The 20,661-nt window shown below is 41.1% G+C and overlaps 2 protein-coding genes across 3 annotated transcripts; one reads left to right on the top strand and one right to left on the bottom strand.

Annotated features, from left to right (window-relative positions):
- Positions 1-1,837: 1,837 nt before the first annotated feature.
- LOC106747916 (RNA polymerase II-associated protein 1) lies at positions 1,838-8,190 on the top strand. 2 transcript variants are annotated; one of them, XM_014625933.1, is made up of 10 exons: positions 1,838-1,913; positions 2,049-2,543; positions 2,935-3,526; positions 3,601-4,102; positions 4,399-4,568; positions 4,655-4,814; positions 5,609-5,891; positions 6,049-6,152; positions 6,214-7,221; positions 7,322-8,190. In XM_014625933.1, exons 2-10 carry the CDS (start codon positions 2,076-2,078, stop codon positions 7,638-7,640), a joined length of 3,606 nt encoding a protein of 1,201 aa, XP_014481419.1. In that variant the 5' UTR covers positions 1,838-1,913; positions 2,049-2,075; the 3' UTR covers positions 7,641-8,190. The 2 variants fall into 2 exon arrangements, with proteins under 2 accessions (XP_014481419.1, XP_014481418.1); XM_014625932.1 differs by having other exon boundaries at positions 1,861-2,543.
- LOC106747919 (CB1 cannabinoid receptor-interacting protein 1-like) lies at positions 7,926-20,637 on the bottom strand. Its single transcript, XM_014625937.1, has 2 exons — positions 19,394-20,637; positions 7,926-9,916 (listed from the first exon to the last, which is right to left on the bottom strand). Exons 1-2 carry the CDS (start codon positions 19,567-19,569, stop codon positions 9,592-9,594), a joined length of 501 nt encoding a protein of 166 aa, XP_014481423.1. The 5' UTR covers positions 19,570-20,637; the 3' UTR covers positions 7,926-9,591.
- Between the last annotated feature and the right edge of the window lie 24 nt (positions 20,638-20,661).

Here is a 20,661-nt window from a genome sequence, read left to right as displayed (position 1 = left end):
TATATATATATATATATATATATATACATACATACATACACTCGAGGCGCGAATTTGCTGATTGTAATAAAAGAAGAAAAAAGAAAGCCGGCCGCATCGTGTCCTCGTTTGCGTTTGTAACAATATTTGGGAAAGAGACCCGGGAATAGAAAGATTATGTATGAAATTTGTCCGTATATGGACTATATATAATCATATATATCCACAACGAAAAAATACTGTTTACAAATTATATGTAAATACAACCGAAATAAATGTTTCTTGTGCTTCTGACAGCACATGATATCGACATTTAAGTAAATGACAAAGCATCATTTTTTTCGTGCAGACATGTATGATCATATATGTAAGCACATATAAGGGCAAAATTCATATGTGATTTTATATAATTATATATAATCATTATATATAATCATATATAATCATTTTTTCTCGGGGAGGAAGAAAGAAAAGAAAGGAAGAAGAAAGCATGAATGAGATGAGCGTTTTACATATATCATTGCCAGAAGATAACAAAATGATAAAACTTACAAATACATATATATATATATATATATATATACGTGCGAAATGCAAAATTTTGATTTGTTTCTACAACGATCTTACAAAAACATGAAAAAATACACATTATATCTGAATATAGTAAAAATGATCGAAGGCATGTTACTTCGCCTCTTATCGTGCGAATTGATAACATTTTCATTTCTGTCGCAATTATTAAAGAAGTGGTGACGGCTTTGTGCAAATGTACGCGATAAGTATACCGATTGTACATATTTGTAAGAGAAATGATAAAAACACAATTCACTTGTTCCAAAGTGTGTACATAAGCGAAATTGTATTTTTTCAAGTAAAGGAATAGGCGAGGGATTTAATTTAACATTTGCGGAGTCGTAAAGAGATCCGTAAGAGCAATGCGAAAATACATTACAAACGGAATCGAGACAACGATAACTCGACCTTGTGTGTTTCTCGAGCTTTACCGAGTTATTTTCAAGAGCGAATGTCGTGAAGGCCTTCGTTTGTCCCTCTAATCGTAGAAGAAGATATTAGATCGACATATTAGATCGTTAATACAAAAATTACACACGTAATTAATTTGAACAGAAATTAAATGCGATAAATGTAATAAATGGTGTAACTTATAATTAAAAGAACAATTGAAGAAACGACAAAAAGGAACGGTATTTATATTTGAAACGACGTTATAATTAAACAAATAAAATGAAGATAGACTCTATCGGTCAAGGACAAGATAGAGACAGCCAATCAAACAACAAGAATTGTTTTTTACTTTATTATAGCGTAAAATTTGACGGGTTGAAAATGTAATAACCATTTGAGAGCGGGATGATTGAGCGAATGATGCGTATGAAATTATTTCAAACATTTCTTGAGATTCTTCTTTTCCGTGTAATTGACGTTCATGTATTTATGCTCAGAGCATACGACAGCGATGATCGGTGCGCGTAACTACATACCGTATGTTCCAGCGTCGTGCCTAGATAAATAAATTAATTTATCAGCTGAGCCAGCGAAGTATTTCCTTCATTTTTATGATTTCCTATTTCAAGTCTCGTCCATATATATAATACCACTATGGTGAGAGAGAGAGAGAGAAGTCTTGTTTCTCAACTACGATGCGGGAATATGTATTTTCCTCTCTTTTTGTATTTTGTATTTTGTATTTTGAACGTAATGCGGATTGACATATCCACCAATAGAAAAATAAAATATATTTTAGCGTGTGTATGTAATCATCTGATCGCCGCGTCTGCGCACTACGGTCAAAATACATATATCATCATACCCCTTCCTTCCCTTCTGAGGCGTCTCTCTCTTATAGGCTGCATGGGACGACTGGCTGTATAGTAGTGTTACATGCATGGTTATCGGGTCGTGTAACCTCTCGCGTAAGGGTTTTTTATTAAATAATATTTACTTTTTATTAAATAATATTTAATATTTGTCGTCATAATTTAACTATTAATTTAAAAAGAAGTAGCGACTACTAGTTTGCAAATTCTTATTCAATGGAATAAAATTAGTTTTGCTAAGGATTAAGATAACCTAAAATGGCTTCTGAACCTTTGTGGAAGAGACCTAAAACAAACGACGATGAAGATGAACTTCTGCGGCAGCAAGAGGAATTTTTAAAGGCGAAAGAACAACCATTTGCGAAGATAATAAATTTGAAAAATTCTTCCAAAAACATTGAAAATAATATACGTGCCTCTTGCAATGCAATGCAAGAGGGCAAAAGGAGATCGCATTTTTCCAATTTAAGGAGGTGTAGGCTGAAACAAGAAATAGTTTCTACTTCACAGAGCAGCGGAGGAATAATACATCCTGTTGTTGAACAAAAAATGGAGGAACAGAAGCTGGCAGATGCAGTACAGAATATCCCTATTGAACTGTCGAACATAATACTTGGTAATATTGTAGAAAAAACATACCAGATCAAAAAGTATAAGTTTGACAACAGTCGAGTCTCCCTTGCAAGTGAAATGGGATTTCCTCAAGTTTATGGGGTTGATGTTAAGGTATTTATGGAAAAAATATATTTTGCTTTTTAAATATATCAATGCGCCATTCCTTACTATAACTACTCATTGAGTACTCAGTAAGCCCTTGCATCCAATTGGTATGTTCTTTTATATCATAAAATTAGACACAGAAGGTTGCTAAGTGCTCAATAAGTGGATGTAGCAAAATATCAACATGGCTGCTCTCAGATTTTTCTGTGATAATATTGTAAAGAAGAAATACCAGATGAAAAATTTGATGACAATTAATTGCAAGTGAAACGGGATGTCCTAAAGCTTTTGAATCTGATAATATGATATCTACCGGGAAAAAAATATATTTTATCTTTCAAATATATATATATATATTGTTTGCTATCTTTTTGCTAATCATATTTTGTTCAATTAGAAGACTAATGGTAATCAGAGTTTATTCTGGCATAAAACATCAATGAAGGCACCTGTAAGATATAATTCAGTGAATAATCAAGGAAATGAACGTAATAACAAGGAACAGATTAGTATTGTAAATGATGATCAAATGGCCATTGAGGTTCATAATGAAAATTTGGAGAAATTGGCTGAAATGAGTAAAGCAGAGATATTGAAAGAAAAGAAGAATCTCGAGAAAACTCTTGATCCCAGCATAATACATTTTTTGAGAAATAAGAATAAGAAATCAGGAAAGAGGTCGCTTAATCAGGACGGTACAATGCAATGTGATCTGTCGACGAATGATGCAAGAATGAATGCAAATGAACCTAAAGACAAGAATATAAAGCTTTCTTCGGATGACGACGATACAAAAATGGACTGTGAGTCAGGTTTGGTAGACATACCGAAGTCATCTAAGAACATATTAGAGGAAGGCAAACAGAAAGGATGGCTCCACATGGATAGCCCGGAACCAGAAAAGTTAAAATGGATGGACGATTTGTCCGTGAGAAAGAACGATGAGTCGGCTCCGGAAGAATACTACAATGCACGATTCGATTTTAATGGTGAGTAACATGTGCTATTTTACAACGTAAAGACAAGTACAAATGTTGCACTCCACATGTCGTTCTTTTATCAGGTCTCTTGTTGCCGTACAAAGACGAAAGCTTGACCGTCGACAAAGGCCTCCACCATCACGGAGAAGAGCCTGAACGTCCTGGGTATTCCCTGCAGGAGTTGCTACAGCTCAGCAGATCTTCCACGCAGCAACAACGATGTACAGCCCTTACTACACTGTCCAATATCATGGAGAAGACGCGTAGAGGCTGGTACGACAAGGCCCTGCATCCAGCACCGTTGAGCGCGCTCAGCCAGAAGAATATTCTGTTGCTGCTGAGATTTTCTCTAGACGACACGTCTGTGGCGGTGGTGACGGCAGCGTTGCAAACGCTCCGAGCTTTCCTGTGCAGTGAAGCGGATGAGGTGTGCCTGGACAGACTGTACGGGCTCGACGATTACGCAGAACCAACCCTGACGCCGCAGCTCGAGGACAGGAACACGAGTAGTCTCAAAGATCACGAGCTGGCGCAATTGGACGCCGTGGCTGCGTTACTGAGATCGGACTTCCTTTTGAGAATCAGGTACTGTTAACCGTCACTCACGATTTCTTGGGCCCGATTTTCCATTTAATTGATTAACTTGTGGTTTAGTCTTTAGCTTGATGATAATGTAAACATTATTTCTCTATTCTATAATGAATAGAAAAACGCAATTTTTGCATCAGTTTAAGTCCAAAAACCAAGAAAAAAAACTGCCTTAATTAAGCATTTGTAACTTGACTTAATTAATCTTGATTTGAATGCGTTGATAATTCTTTACGATTGAATACGTGCTTAATTCTCGCTTGAGAACTAACGCAGAGGTGTAACAATTTCAGGTATATATTGAGTGAAATGCATCCACCGTCTATTGGGGTGACGAGTGCCTTAGAGATACTCATTCGCATTGCGAGACATTCGCACATTGCGGCGTTGAACATCTCATCCACGCCGCAGTTGTTGAACACCATCATTCACAGTTTTATGCCACTGTCTACGGATCGATTAGGTACATTGTACAATTTAAAATTTTAACTCTTCATAATCATTTCTTATCTCTCTGATATCTTACATTCGAAGTTCGTTTCTTCACAGCGATGCAGGACGTGATAAGCAATGCTTACGGAATCCCTGCGGTCAAGGCCGTTAAATTATGTCGCGTCCTCGTTACGTACGGTAAGAAGCCCGTCGCGCAAAAATTGAATAACTTCAAAGTTATCCAGATCATTCTGACATACATTAGCAGCGAAACAGGGTGAGTTGGTTTATGTGTATATTAAAGACTGTCTGGACAATAGCCGTGAAGTGTACGGTAAAATACAAACAGTAAGCTAATTGGACTCTTACAGTCCAAGAATAATCGACTTTGGTTGGTCAGTTAGTTTACTTTATGGCTATTAATATATGGTTAAAAACTAGAGACTTTAAAGTGCTTCTCAAACGATCTCGATAGCATCGTTATTGCGAAAGTTACAGCCTGTTGAATTTCGCCTATATTTCATTACATATTGGAAAGTACGTCTGACCAGCTCTTGAGTCATGCTACTTGAGAAAGTACGTCTGACTCGATTGTTTAGTCGCATCACGAGCCCAGTTTCTCGTTAAGGAAAGTGGCGACTCGTAGCGGAGATTCTGGAACCAAATTACAGAATTAACGGGTTTACGGGATTATCAGGTCCGTTATTTCTGAAATTAAATAACGTGTTTAAACTCGTTAATTCTCTAATTTGGTTCCAGAATCTCCGCTACTTTCCTTAACGAGAAACCGGGCTCGTGATGGAGTCAGACGTACTTTCTCAAGTAGTATGACTCGTACTTTCAAAATATAAGTGAAATTCAACAGGCTGTAACTTTCGCAATAATAACGCTATCGAGATCATTTAAGAAGCACTTTAAAGCGCTTGAAGTCTCTAGTTTTTAACCATATTAGCTATGTTAATGTTGTCGTTAATTTTCGTCAAGATATTCCGAGTTAAATGCTCAATTTCAAATTTCGTCTTTCAATTGAGAGCGCAAAATTATTTGATTGAAAATCTTTCAACGTTTCAGAAAGAAAGATGACATAAATCTGAGCATCGAGAGCCTGCGACTTTGGCGTTTGTTATTGCATTACGAAGTTGGGCTGGACAGTGTCGCCGGCTCTCAGTTGACCCTTATGTCGCAGTTACAGCTGTTACTGAGCAATCATGATATTCAAAGCGCGTCCGAGTTAGCATGTGAATACGCAGCTGCGTTAATCGCCGTGGCGAGTCGTGAAAGGACACTGAAACCAAGCATCTCTATCTTGTTAGCGAAATGGAGTACTCAGCTGTCAGTGGTATCTAACATGACGGTAAGTTGTTATATCAATTGAACTACAAATTTCAATCAATATTAAATTGAAATCTACTCGCATATGAAACATATTGGATTTTATGCACAATATGTAACTAAGATGTTTTCTTAATTGATCGTCTTAATGCTGTGACGAGTACATTTCTCAATTTCAGTGGGGCGTTATGAAGTTAATCGCGGAGACTTTATCGGCGGTCGGGGAGACATCGGCATTCAGAACCATGTGGATATTCAATCCGAATCTTTTCTCGACGTTTCGGTGAGTATTGCTTGCCAATTTCGCACAGGGAAAGGATGAGAGCGTCGTTTCTTGTTTGCAGATCTAATTCGAATTTACTGTGCAAGCACAAGCCGGCTACCGATCGAGAGCCTTCCAGTCTACCGAGTCTGGGTGTTCTGACGGAGGACGGAGAGCTGCTGCCGATCGTGTCTCTGAATTCGTGCGTACCATTCTTGACGACGGTGCTGAACAAGTTTCGCGACGACTCGCGCCTGACGGAAATTCGCGCGATGTTCGAGCAGCCGTCCCTCCGCAAGTACGTGCAGGACCTGGAAACCGCCGAGTGGAGCTTCGAGAGATCGTGGTACAGCAGATCGGAGCTGTGCCTGTTAACGGCAATGGTGAGAGCGGCGTCCCTTCTGAACGACACGTTCGACGACGCAACGTCGCAAATCGTGCGGAGGATCACAATCAAACTCGTGTCGGCTCTACCCGCGGACGCTACCCGTCACGTGAAGGAGCTCCTGCGAGTCGCGCTGTCCAACGAGAGGGTGAACCTAGGGATAGTTACGAACGAGTTGGCCAAGCTGGATCTGACCTCCGCCGCCGCCATTCCGGTGAATCTATGCAGCGACGTGGCCTCGCTCTACGAGAGTTACGTCAGCCCGAACGGAGACTGGAGTCAAGCGGCGATGCCCAAAGACTGGCTCTTCCTGCCGTTGGTTAACACGTACACCAAGTGCAGGAACAACATCGGATTGGAAGATACCAAGCACGTGGTGACGGTGCTGAGTCTAGCGTTGGTCTTGCCCGATCTCATGGAGGGATTGTCGCCTACTCTGAAATTCAGTAGACTGATACTGGTGTACCTCTGCGACACGGTGTACTTGAACAAGAATGTGTCCCTGTTGCTAACGAGCGTTCTGTCCGATCTGCTGAAGAGATACCACGCGAGATTGGACTTCAGGACGGAGCTGCCGGGACTGAGCTCCTTTGTCGATCTGTTCACGGCGATATGCGAGCACTTCTGCTCGAGTTCGTACGGCGACGACGGCTTCGCCACGATTCTGCTGGTACCCGTGGCGCAACGGCATGACGCGCACTACAGGTAGGCTAATAATTTAGACAACTTGGTTAAGAACGAACATTCCTGCTAAGATTGATAACTCCGTTATATTTCATATAATTTGTCTTTTCATGAATTGCAGGAAACTGCTGTGGTCGGAGCACGCGGGCGTGCTTCGCTACTTGAGACTGCCGCCGGAAAAGTTGATGGTGCCGTTAAAGGAGTATCTGTATCCAGAGGAGGAGGACGCGTCTCTGATCGAGAGTTACATCACTGCGCTGGTCCGGGGTGTGGTCAGGGAAACTTGGTGTCCCATTCCGTATGCGATCGCCCTGCACCATTCAGCGATGTACCTCAAACGCCCGAATAAATTGGCGATGCGGATGCGAACGCAAGTGGAAAAGTTGCGCGACAAGGACATCGCCGGCAAGTTACTGCAGTATGAGCCACCGCGGTTATAGATACACCACACGCTGGAATCCAACGCGATAGACTTTATATAACAGATCTCTCTTCTTCGATTTTTGAAGCGCGAGATTTCTATACGGATCTTGATGGACAACGAGGAGGAGGTCTTTTTTTTTTATCAATGAGTGTATTGCTCTCAATTTTTTTTTCTTTTTGCGACGAAATTTATTCTTACAATTGCGCAGTATTTCGCTAAAATATATGCATTGTTATCGATTCTCTCGCGATTTCAACTTTAATTCGTTGTGATTTGTTTCTACGGAAATCCGCAACGTAGATCAATGCGACTTTCACTTCTTTATTTCAGTTAGAGAAAGTATACAGATATACATCTTGTGTTATCGTCGGACGCGTGTATACCGTGCGCGAACGACGGCGGCTTCGTTAAAATCCATTCGAACGAGTAAAGAGAGAGAGAAACAACCTGTGCGTTTAGAGTATAAGCGTAGAGGCACTGATTGGTCACTTCGCGCCAAAGTTTCCAAGTGTTTAAGGTGCTTCGAGTTCCTATCGTAATAAATCTGAAAATGCTTCTACAATTCATTTACCCGCGTTTTCCTTCGTGCATACTATCTCCGACCCCTCAAACCTTTCGGTTAACGGAGAAAGCTGTGAGAACACCTTCGGAAGTGCGAACATATAGATTGCATTGTAAATAAGGAGAACTAACACCGAAGCGCGTTAAGTACTACTGAAGTGGGATTTGGTCCCTCCTTATTATAATGTATGTGAAATGTTTTGTAATGGCTGAAATTTTCATTAAGTCATTAAACATGTACAGTTACCGGAGGGAAGCATTATATTTTTGCAAAGTAAATCATTATTGGGGGGGGGGATGAGCTTGAATCTCATTTTGTGGTCATGTCAGTGGGACATTACTGTAGCAGTCAGCGGTTAATAATGCGCGCGAAAGTGCATTCGATGAACGAACTAACGAAAGCTGACACCGTCACGCGAGGACACTTCTTTCCCGGTTTCTTCAATTAGGAGAAGCAGCATTTCATTCGTATCGTGCGTTGCGCGATCGATTCGCCCGGCAATTAAATATTAATCGACGATCGATGACACGCGCGCGCGTTACATAGGCACCTTGTTATCGATGTGTTCGTTTTTCCTTTGTTAATTCTTAGCGCGGCCTCTCGACCGGGGAATACCGGCCGAAAACACCGGAATTAGACGGAATTTTCACGACGAATGTGTACGATTCTTCTTGTCCTGTGCATCGTCGACAAATTTCTCTCGCTCGAGTATTTTCATTCAGAGCGATAATACCGAAAGTGTCGAAAACGAAGCCAGCCACGAATGAATTAGCTCCGTTCGCGTCGGGGGAATATCCTACGCGAGTGAATATGCGAATGAATATATCGTCTAAACACGCAGAAATTTTCTTTGATAAACCAGCTTGCGAACAAACGAAACGCTCGGATTCGTTATAATCTGTGCACATTTGCAAAGTTTGTTCTCTCTCAGCACTTACATTTAGCTTAACATGAACTCGTGAAAAAGGTGGACATCAAGTTGTAAAATTCTCACCTGCGACGACTACACGCTGGCGGGATGAACTTACGACCGATCCGCATTAATAAAGAAACGCCGTGAAACGTAGAGCTACATCGGTCCACAATTTCAAGCTTTAAGAAATTGACCAATTACAGTTAATTATTCTCTTCACTCTTTGACTGATCAATTTCTTAAGGCTCCAAATTGTGGGCCGACACTTAAGCGGGGTCTACAATAAGAATTTAAGAAATTGAAATACCAAACACAATTGATTCGATTGTGATTGGTCAATTTCTCTTAGAGTTCACCTGTTGTAGACCGAGACTAAAAATCGCCAAGTACTATCGATCCCTCGTTCGACCGAATCGATGACACAGCTTAAGAGCTCGCGCAAGCTTTCTCCGCGTGGTAATTCCGATACGGCGCGCGCGACGGGACGGTTCGCTAAGACTCTATGCCGAGCTTCCTGTAGGTCTCCCGGTCCACCGTGACCAAGCGGCCCTCAACGCTGGAGCAGTCGAGCTCGATGCAGTGCAGCCGGGCGCCCCACTCGCAGTGACTCTGATCGTCCAGCCGGTAGTACTTGATCTGCAGGCACGTGGTCAGGTAGCCGGAGCCGAGCACACGCATCGCGATCGGCAGGTCCTCCCGATGGCCGCGCGCGCTCGCCACGATGTCCTTCGTGCTGTGGTAGGCGCTGTACGCGCACGCCGTGCCGTCCCTCGCCCGCTCGATCGCCTCCACCGGCTTGCCGCCGATGCTCAGGGACCTGGAGGAAGCCCGCTACTTTTAGGATACAGAACAATAACATAATATCCGCGTTTCTTCTTTTTCCTCCGAATCAACTTGCCGAACCACGCTTGTATACGCGAAGAGTTATATATTAAAATGCTGTTTTTTTCCTTTCGCCGAATGTACCGGGGATTTCTTTCATACCGTTCTTATCGTAATAAAATAGCAAGTCACTCAGCTGAAAGATACGAATCGATTAAAGTTTCTACGTCTGTTTTAAAGCGTGCGCTTTTATTAAGTGCGCGACCTCGCGCGACGAATATGAAGAAAAAGTTGCCGCTTATTGTGCATCCTCATGCTAATATTTTATACACATATAAATGTTCTCCTTCACGATAGAAACTACGACTCATTTTCGATCTTACATCGCTTATTCCATCGCGAAGCGAATTCCCTGGATTCGCGCCTAGGAGAATCCGTTGTCTCTTCCGAAACGGCGGAGTTTTTCTCTTTACAAGCGAAAATAGATGTTTTCCATCGCACAATCACCGCCACGTGTGTGTACTTTGGTAATAGTTTTCCTATGCTTGGCGTAACGTCAAGATAAACGCACGGCAGCATTCCTATAAGTCAATCTGTCGCAAAAATGGCGTTAATAGCGCTTAAAAATAAAGAGGGCGGATATAACGTCTTGTTGTTGAGAAATGTGAAATATATTTTACTTGAAAATATTATTCGATCCTAGTGCAAATTTGCCAAGCAATATTATAATAATTATTTACTTGAATCTTTTTTCCGTGCCGACAGATTACTTAAAAGGAGAAAATTAAATTGAGTAACCGCTTTTCTTAATATGATTCTCATTATTGTTTTCTGTAGGTTAGCGCGACGAGGTAACGGCTGTATCGTCCAGGTAGAACAGAATAACGTCACAATAATGTCAAAAGGATGAGAAAGTGATCATGTTCGAAAAGTGAATTACTATAGTCATCATGATTTTCCGTCCTACATGGGGCGTCTCTACGCTCAGGGAAGGTTTTTGGATCGTCAGTCCCTCTCAGCTCGCTTATATTCTCGGACACGTCGATCGACATATATCTTTGGAATGGAAAACCTTCTGGACACGAGCGTACCTCACGCTCAACCAGCGTTTATTTTTAGAGTTTTCGCGACCAAGGTGCGTGCAAACGACCTGTGCTGACGTATCGGTCGCGTGTATCGGCTTTTTATCTCGTTCGGTTATTTCGATGACCCGTCAGGAATCTCCGCGAAACGGGACGTGCACAAGTTTCAGCGGGTACACGATATAAAATTCCGGAATAGCTGAGACGAAACTCAACATGCTTCATTATGGGCCTGATGTTGCTCATACAGAGGGCTCCATTAATGCCGTCCCATTTCCTAAGCATGGTAACATTTCCAATTAGGCGCATTATTTTTGAATACTTCCCAGTGAACGCGCGCAACATCAATATTATAGTTGCATGTTATTGAGTGAAAAATTATATGATGTTACGTTACGTTGGGTCATCGTGACTTCGTTGCCGATTCATCAAATTAGTCATGACGCATGAATATTCGCACATAATGCCCCTGATTGGAAACTTCCGATTACACCGTGCCATAGGGAACGAGACAACGTTAACAAAGTCAGTCTTCTACACGACAGAGGACTGAAGGGGCTCATCGAAGATATGGATTCGCTTATATATAATATTTGAAATTGAACTACCGAGACATGTCCAAGAAAGAGAGTTTGTTTTCCTTCAGAGGAAAAAAGGAGCGGGGCTAGAAATTTACACGGTTGTGGTTCGGAAATAATCGTTCTTCTCCTCATTTTTCCGCGAATTTTTTTCTTTTTGTGCTTTCTTCTTTATGGAAGAAAGTAAATGTGAGAGGTTTTACATGAATTTGTGGACAGACAACGAAGAAATCCGCGGAAAAATGAGGGAAAAGCCTTCAGAAACTTTAAAAATATAGATCCGAGCTCAATGAAAGAAATTCTTTTGGCCAGGAGGTCAAGAGGAAAAGATGAAGTCCTGCATGTGCAAATGAGCGATGCATCTCGCAGAATATATCTGTCAGGTTTGACAGTTAAAGTATGCACGACGAGTGTCTCCCGAAATAAGAGGCGGGGGAGGGTAGACGCGGCGCTGAGGGGTCGATATAGCATCATCGTTCGTAAAAAATGCAACGCCGGGCGGCTAGCAACATCATAAGCTTGCGACGGTTTGTTCACAGTCCTCCTTATATCTGCGTGGAATACTATAACAGAGGGAAAACAAGAACTCTTTCCGACGTTATTGCGATAAGTTTGTCATGTGCGGTACGTCGCGTACTTTCCCGGGGGGATACAGTCCACGGGAATCCCGACAAATTAACCGTTGGCTTTTAATACATCGCCGCGCCTCCAACCAGGTATTGAGAATTATACATTTCGCGCGCACGGTAGACGATTTTGTGTCAAAAATGGTGAAATTTTGCGTTGCTTTTAATGTTAAATCAACACGTTCATCTTATGTCGTCATGTATGTTGCGTCATTATATCACTGTGTACTTTTTACACATTTCCCGTGTTCACAAAATTTTAGTGGACCGATTTTAACACAAAATGTCTTACTGTGCGATAAAACAAGAATTTGAGACATGTGAAATATGTTAAATTTAACACAACATTTTCTACTATATAAAAGTCAATAGAATAAATTCTGAAAATAAAAATAATTTTTCGCTGGGGAGTCACACGCATCAAAAGTTTTGGTCAATCAACAACAATCGAAAGGGTGGATCCGCCCGATCGGTTGGCAATGTATTAAAGCGACACGAGGAGAAAGAAAGGAGTTCACGTTCTCGCCCGCCGGCGGGGATCGTGTTCGCGGCTAAAATCGAAAAGCAGGCCATGCAATAAGTACATCGCGTGATTCGTACCAGTAATCCGCAGCTGCTTAAAATTCCACGAGATTTTGGCGATAACGGGCGCGGTCCTGAGATTTTCACGGGCTTTTCCGTTGTCCAAAAATGACAATGCTAAACTGCTCTATTTCTGCCGCGCGCGACCAAAGCACTGCGGCACGCGAATCTTCGTGACTTTTCGAAGATCACCCCGGACACTTCGCCTTGTGATTGTGGCTAGATTACTATGCTACGTTTATCCCCGTTATTTGCATATTCGATTTCGAGCTCAACGCGTGGAAATCGGTGCATAATCGCAGCCATTCGCCTATTAATCATCCCGTTGAACCACGCACTCATTTTGTCGCGCAATTTTCTTCGATTATCCTGCTGTTCGAGTGGAAAACGGGAGAGCCCTTCAGTATCGTGCAGTCATTCCCTGGATGAGAAGTTACACGATTTTCTGATTTATACATAATCCATAAGCTTGAAAATCACATAAAGAATTGTAATTATAAAAGTAGGATTATATGGGTCTAATTACATACCGATTTTGACCTTGTGTGTAAGGTTGAACGACATAGGAAATGGTATATTGCAGGAACTTTCAGCGTGAAAACATGCGAACTTAGTTGCAATATTTCTTTTTCGATGAATTTCGTAACATATGTCGTATCCAATAGTAAGATATATCTCTTAAGAATAACTAAAAAATTAATCCTCTTATTGGACACGGGATACGTTGCAAAGCTCATCGGAAAGAAGTATTACAGCCTTTAATCTGCCGACTGTGTGTGTACAGTCGTCGTCATGTATGCTATATCATTTCCCAGTCAGAAAATTACACGATTTTCAGCTTTATATATCTCCCAAAAGTTTGAAAATCGCGTAAATAAATCTAATCATGATGTTGAGATTATCGTTCTATCGGTTTTGTATGTAAATTTTTTATCTAGAAAACGGTACATGACGTCGACTGTACTCTGATTTCAATTCTAATTGCTTCTAATTGCTACGAGATTCATCCGAGATTGTTTTTCATAGGATATACATTTCCCTATTGGACACGAGATGCGTTGCGAACTCATCAAACAAAGGATATTGCAATCTTTAATCCGCCTATTGTGTGTATGTGTGCCTGCATTCATGTCAGAAATTTCATTCTCTTCCGGTTTGCGCACGCCAACTCCGCGTTTGCTTCCGACTTCGAGGCCCAAATTGTTCGTACGAAACACCACGTGAATCGGTACAAACGATATCTTAATTGACGGAGATTACGCGGTCGAAAACAAGGCCAGTCAATCAGCTCCCTCGGTGGCCCTTGACATTCTCTTCGGATCATTCTGCACGATCGCGTATCATCATCCGCACGGCAACGTAATTGCTACTGGTTCCGCAATTGCGGCGATTATTCTTAATACAATATTTATCGGCGCTCGTGTTATGGATATCGCAATAACTGAAGTCGATATGATTGAATTTATCCGTGTCCGACGACACATTATGGGCCGATCGCGTCGTACGTATATACCAGGTGTAGAAGTATGAAACTGGAATTTCCTTATAGATGGTGCTAGCCATCAGTTTAGGGACCGTAAGACCGCTTCTGCAGCGCCATCATCTCCCTCTAACAACTGACGCAGATTTTCAACATACAACAACCCAAGTTCCACACACCGGTATATTTTTCTATAACCTTAACATTTTCACAACCGCTGACACCAATGTGGTGTCATGGGCAGGCCAGTCGTTGTATGCCGGTGACACTTATGTGGTGTCATTGGTAGGCCAGTCGTTATTTGCCGGTGACACTCACGTGGTACCATTGATAGGCCAGTCGCTATTTGCCGGTGACTCCCACATGGTACCAGTGGCAAGCCACTTGCAAAACTTTTCTTTTGTCACGTCATAATAATGTTAATTGTTTCATGAATTTACGTAAAGTTTTTTCTTCCAAAATATTGCCGGCCACTGGCGACGTTTCACTGCGCTAACATGCGGTTGTGAAAGTGTTAAACATGTCGAGTTTTATGCCTACGAACTACGATTTGCGGACAGCACTGGTTTTTTGTTATCATTTGAAGAAAACTGCTGCAGAATCGCATCGAATGCTTGTCGAAGCTTACGGTGAACATGCTCTTGGTAAAATACAATGTTCCGAATGGTTCAAAAAATTCAAAAGTGGTGATTTTGACGTGAGAAACGAAGAGCGTGGGAAACCACCGAAAAAGTTCGCAGACAACGAATTGCAAGCCTTATTGGATGAAGATGATACTCAAATTCAACAAGAACTCGCGGATGAATTGAATGTGACGCAGAAAGCTGTCTCAATTCGTTTGAAAGCCATGAGAAAGATTCAGAAAGTTGGAAAATGGGTTCCGCATGAACTGAATGAAAGACAGCAAGAAAATCGAAAAACCACTTGTGAAATGCTGCTCGACAGATACAAAAGAAAGTCCATCGTATCACGACAGGTGATGAAAAATGTATATATTTTGAAAATCCTAAGCGTCAGAAATCATGGGTGAATCCAGGCGAACCATCGACATCCACTGCAAGACCAAATCGCTTTGGAAAGAAGACAATGCTCTATGTTTGGTGGAATCAGAAGAGTGTAATCTATTATGAGCTGCTAAAATCTGGTGAAACCGTTAACACTGATCGCTACCAACAGTAAATGATCGATTTAAATAGAGCATTGCGTGAAAAACGACCGGAATATGGAAAAGGCAACACAAAATCATTTTGCTCCATGATGATGCCCCATCACACACAGCAAAACGGGTCAGGGAAACCATCGAGGCGTTTAGTTGGGAAATACTAACGCATGCGACTTATTCTCCAGACTTGGTCCGATTATCATCTATTCGCATCAATGGGACACGCTCTCGCTGAACAACGCTGCAATTCGTATGAAAATGTACGAAAATGGCTCGATAGCTGGTTCGCTTCAAAAGAAGAAATGTTTTTTTGGCGTGGCATTCATAAACTGCCGGAGAGGTGGGAAAAATGTATAAATAGCAATTATTTTGAATAAAATATTTTTTATCATTTTCAAACAACAGACGTGTAATTTTTACAAAAAAATTCCGGTTTCATACTTCTACACCTGGTATACCTTCAAGAAAGAAAAGAGGAATTTATCGCATCTCAGTTCTTCTGATAAGACGACCCGTCGTCGGTATATGTGTGTGTAAACATTATGTATTATCCCTCTAAGGAAAAGACAAATAATTACTTTGAAGACTCTTAGTTTAAAGCTTACCCAGATAGCTAAATGATTATCGTCAATCCTCCAGCGTCGTTTGGCTATTTGAATAAATATAATATTTGAAATTATAACTTGTAGTTTAGTTTCCAATTGTAGTTTTCAGTTTTATTTGTTTGGTTGTTTAGTAGTGAAAATATTCAGAATTCTGTATTTAGTTTTTAGCTTTTAGTTTTTAAGTTTCAGTTATAAATTTTTATTTAGTTTTTTTTTTTTTATGGAAACGAGTTAGATTAGAATTTGTATGTAAACTTAGGGTTGCTAGGTAATGAGAATAAATAGCTCAAGAACAGGGAAAAAAAGAAATAGTATATGATGTAAAAGAATAGACAAATATATGTACAAACTGGAAGCCATCCAAAGCCGCAAGGCTAAACTCAAAGGCTGGATTCAGAATAAATAATATTATCCTTCTCTACATAGAGAAAAAGCATATCTTCGATGAGCCCCTTCAGTCCTCTGTCGTGTAGAAGACTTTGTTAACGTTGTCTCGTTCCCTATGGCACGGTTAATCGGAAGTTTCCAATCAGGGGCATTATGTGCGAATATTCATGCGTCATGACTAATTTTTTTCGGATTTAATGTACATGTTTGTTTGACTTGGGTTTATTTAACCTAAACAACATAATTCAATATTAAATTTTATTTTGTTCGAATGGAAATTTTGTTGTTTCAATAGAGTGAACCATACTGTTTGGTAGAAAAAAATAACAATATTATTTAGAGGGAACAACATTTCGTTTTTAATTTAAAAAAATTATTTTCTTATATATTAAATATTGTTCTACTGAAATAAAGAAGTTCTTTAATATTTTTCTAACATAGTATTGCTTCTGCCAAATAGTTTATTGCTTGTGACTACCAATGTAATGTTCAGATGAAAATACAAAAGAAATATATTATCCGATTTATATTTATTGTTTGAAAAACCAAACAATCTTGTTTGTTGAATTAAACATTCATTTGTTTGCTCTATTGCAAAAGAAGAATTTGTTTCAATCAAAGAAAAACGTTAACCCAAAGAAATCTCTTTCTCTACGTGAAGAGAGCTCTCTTTCTCTCTCTCTCTCTCTCTCTATCGAAGCATTGAAGTCCCTTTTCCGCGATGCTGATTGATACGAATCGTTAGTCATTCCGACTGACAACGCGGAGATTATGCGTTTTGACGGCAACGGAAATATCATTTTTCCCGTCAACGAGTTGCAGTCAATTTAGTTACACGAACTGAAACTTCTCTCCGTATTGTAATAGTAATTAGCTGAACACACAGCGCGCGTTTGTGTTATTTCGGTCCGTATAAATCAAACGGCTGTTTGCAAACATTTCGCACAGGGTTGCTTGTAACATCGACCAATCGTTAATGCTGCACGTGCAAAGGTGCAATGTGTAAAATCACGATCGATCCTCCGGGACGGGAGCAGTTCAAGGCGTTCGGCTCGTCGTCATCGCACCTGGCTGACACGGGTCGGTCGCTATTTATCTCGCAACAGAATATCGCGTATAACGTAACACATCTCGTTCTACAAAGCCGTTTTCGAGCGACTTTGATCTTCGGCCGGTTAATTGCGGCCCGTATAAATCAGCCTTCCCCCTCAGCGCCGTTGTTCGCGCTTATTCGATTTTAACGCGCCCCAACTTTCCGCCGCTCTCGCTCGTATTAATCCTTTAAACTCTCGGCGCGCTTGGGGACTCGTCACGGTGCCGTGAGTTTCGTGGGTCTTCAATTCGAGAGAAATTTCCGCGATACAATCGAATTTTCGCGCAAGGTTGATCCTCTTAGAAATTGATTGAAACTCTCCAGATAGATAGATAGGTATCGAGAGATGTAAATTCCTAAAAGAATCAATGATATCTCGAAAGTACATGTCCTCGTGATGTGCGGGTGAAACAGAAAAGTGCCATTTTGCAAAATTCGCAATAGTTAGTGAGGAATTAATTATTTTGTCTGAGCTAATAAACGTACGGGGGAAAGAAAATTTTTTTGCTCAGAATCACCCGTTCTACCTGTACACCAACCGAGAGATACCTTATCGTCGTATATCCCGAGAAATGTTAATTTCATTTGTGTCGGTGAAAGCTGTCCGATGAGCATCACATTTCTTTAATTACATCATCTCTGAATCCGACATTTGGCGGACTGGGAATTGAATTGGAGGGGAATCTTGCGGACATATGCCCGTTTCTACCATCATGGTTGAAATCAAATCGACGATTAACCCGATAGAATTGACCGATCGCACTGATGCTTGCCCGATTGACACAAATTCAATACGTTGAATTACATATCGATTTGATCGAAACCATGATGGTAGAAACAGCCGTACGCGCAACAGAAGAGAGATATTTCTTTCAATTCTTTCCTCGAGTACTCGCCACGGTAAAAGTTTCATTCGGGCTTATTTTCAGTATTACGGTTAAGTTGGCATTATTAGCGATTCTATATCCGAACATATATATAGCGAGAAGTCGTATTCCTCGTCCCTGGAGTATAGTAGAGCTCTCGACGCTGAAATTTATCGGCGGCTCCACGCTTCACCTTGCGCCGAAGATGATCGTATAAATTTCTGATAAACCGCTACCGGTCGAGTGGGAATTTGACGTGATGGAATTTACGGGCCCCCGAGAAGTCGGATAACGTTCCTTTCTGCTTAGACGAATATTTGGAAAAAATTGAATAATTCAATTCGGGAGTAGATTGCACACGGAGTCGACCGACCTTTTGTGATTTCAATCCGCGACGCCTATTTTGATAAAACTTGTGCGCGAATCTCTATCCCTAAGTTAGATGAGGATTTCGTTAGAATACTTGAGAGGCATCGATGTTCACGTTTCACCGTGTGATTCAAGATACGTTGCGCATATCGAAGTTTAGACGATACACTTTTACCAGTCTGCGAAAATCTTCCAAAACGTATCGAAATCTGCAGTAGAAACTAAACGTGCAATTTTAATCTTAAAGATATATCGAGAAATCACCAACTAACGGTAACATTACATCAATGTTATAATTTCTTATTCAACAATTTAAATGCGATATAATACGCATTGTATGTAACAGTTATATTGTTAAATGGAAAATGATAACATTATCATAATGTTACTACATAGTCGTTTATTCTTAATTCCAATCCATTCTTTCATCGTGAAATTACGTGACGGCCCCCCTCTTCCTGGAAATCTCGGCCGGAAAAACGAACGAGCGGGCGAATGAAGCGGGGTCTAAGAAATTGACCAATCATAATTGATTTTTCTTCTATAATTCGACTGTAATTGAACAATTTCTCTATTGTAGACCGAAAGACTAATGAAACCAGAACTGGAATACACGTGTGATCGCACATTCACTGTACCCACTGCAGCAGTTGCGGCGGCTTGAAGCTGATGTCGAGCCGGTAGGTCGTCTCGCAGCTTAGCTTCACTGTTTTCAGCTGTCGGAACCTGGCTGAGGTCTCCATCTTGCAGTAGACCGGCCCAGCGCCCGGTTCCCTCCTGAGGGACAAGGTCACGCGAAAATGTCCATCGGCCCCCATTTAGCCGGCGTTCAGCCCCATGATCCACTGAGAGAGAGAGAGAGAGAGAAAGTCGTGCACTCGCGAGCGTGTACCACCACCGGGGTGTCGCGACGTCCTCCCCGACGCATCGGCGAGTACGTACTATCGCGGTCAGCAAGGCGACGAGGAGGCGCGGTGCAACCTGCCTGCGCGTCGTGACGCTCACTGACGTTCGCGCCGACCGGCTTCTTTTCCACCGTATAGACTGACTTACTTCCTTACTTCCTTCCTTCCTCCCTTTTCCCGTGGATCTATCTTCCTCGCGGATCGACAAATCCCCCGACGTGATGAGGACGAACACACGGTGTATGCGCGTACGATGATATTATTACAGCGGAATTCGGACGAGATTTATAAGCGGGAGAGATCAGCAGATTCACGAGGAAGATCAATTTATGTTTGACGTGAAAATGTGCTTTCAGGATAAACAAGTCTAAATTGGCGCGGAGGTATTCGTGAGGAAGGCGGATCGGAATGTTGCATAATCTGCAGGGATGTTCCTGCAGAAACGCAGAATTAACTTTTTCGCAATAAATCAAGAAAAAAAGTGACGTCGAATATATGAGAGATAACAACTTTTTTTTGTTAAGCGTATCATCGATTACGTCGCTTTTGCGCTAGCTCGAAGACTATACTATGTACGCGAAAATGTTTTTAATGGCTCACGTGGTGGACGGTCGGATAGAGAAGAGGCTTTCTAGAACGAGGAAAGTTATCAAAGTTCTCGGTTAGAACAAGACAGCACACGATATCTGTGAAATATTTAAAAAATATGGATATTAAGTATTTTGTGAATATTCATATGTCCGGGAAAGTCAGATAGAAGAAAAATACATATTCAAAAATATTTATGAGGAATATTTATATAATTAATAATCTTTGTGTGTATTTTTGAATATTTATCACAATCTTCTCAAATACTCCCGAATTTTTCCAACATTTGAATATTTAGAAAATATTTAGCATCCCTATTTTTTTCATATATTGTATGCTGTCTCCGGTAACACTGTGAATGAGGGTAATTGACGGTAAAATCATCGAAGGTACGGAATTGAATCGCAGCGACTAACG

The sequence above is a fragment of the Dinoponera quadriceps genome, unplaced genomic scaffold (assembly GCF_001313825.1).
Source record: "Dinoponera quadriceps isolate SergipeBrazil2010 unplaced genomic scaffold, ASM131382v1 scaffold2379, whole genome shotgun sequence".
Lineage (NCBI taxonomy): Eukaryota > Metazoa > Arthropoda > Insecta > Hymenoptera > Formicidae > Dinoponera > Dinoponera quadriceps.
This window is presented reverse-complemented; position numbering and strand designations above follow the sequence as displayed.

Coding starts and splice junctions, on each gene's coding strand:
- LOC106747916 (XM_014625933.1), top strand. CDS start 2,076: ATGGCTTCTGAACCTTTGTGGAAGAGACCTAAAACAAACGACGATGAA. Junction 4,103..4,398: donor GACTTCCTTTTGAGAATCAG/GTACTGTTAACC, acceptor TAACAATTTCAG/GTATATATTGAGTGAAATGC. Junction 7,222..7,321: donor CGGCATGACGCGCACTACAG/GTAGGCTAATAA, acceptor CATGAATTGCAG/GAAACTGCTGTGGTCGGAGC.
- LOC106747919 (XM_014625937.1), bottom strand. CDS start 19,569: ATGGGGGCCGATGGACATTTTCGCGTGACCTTGTCCCTCAGGAGGGAA. Junction 9,917..19,393: donor AAGCCGCCGCAACTGCTGCA/GTGGGTACAGTG, acceptor GGCTTCCTCCAG/GTCCCTGAGCATCGGCGGCA.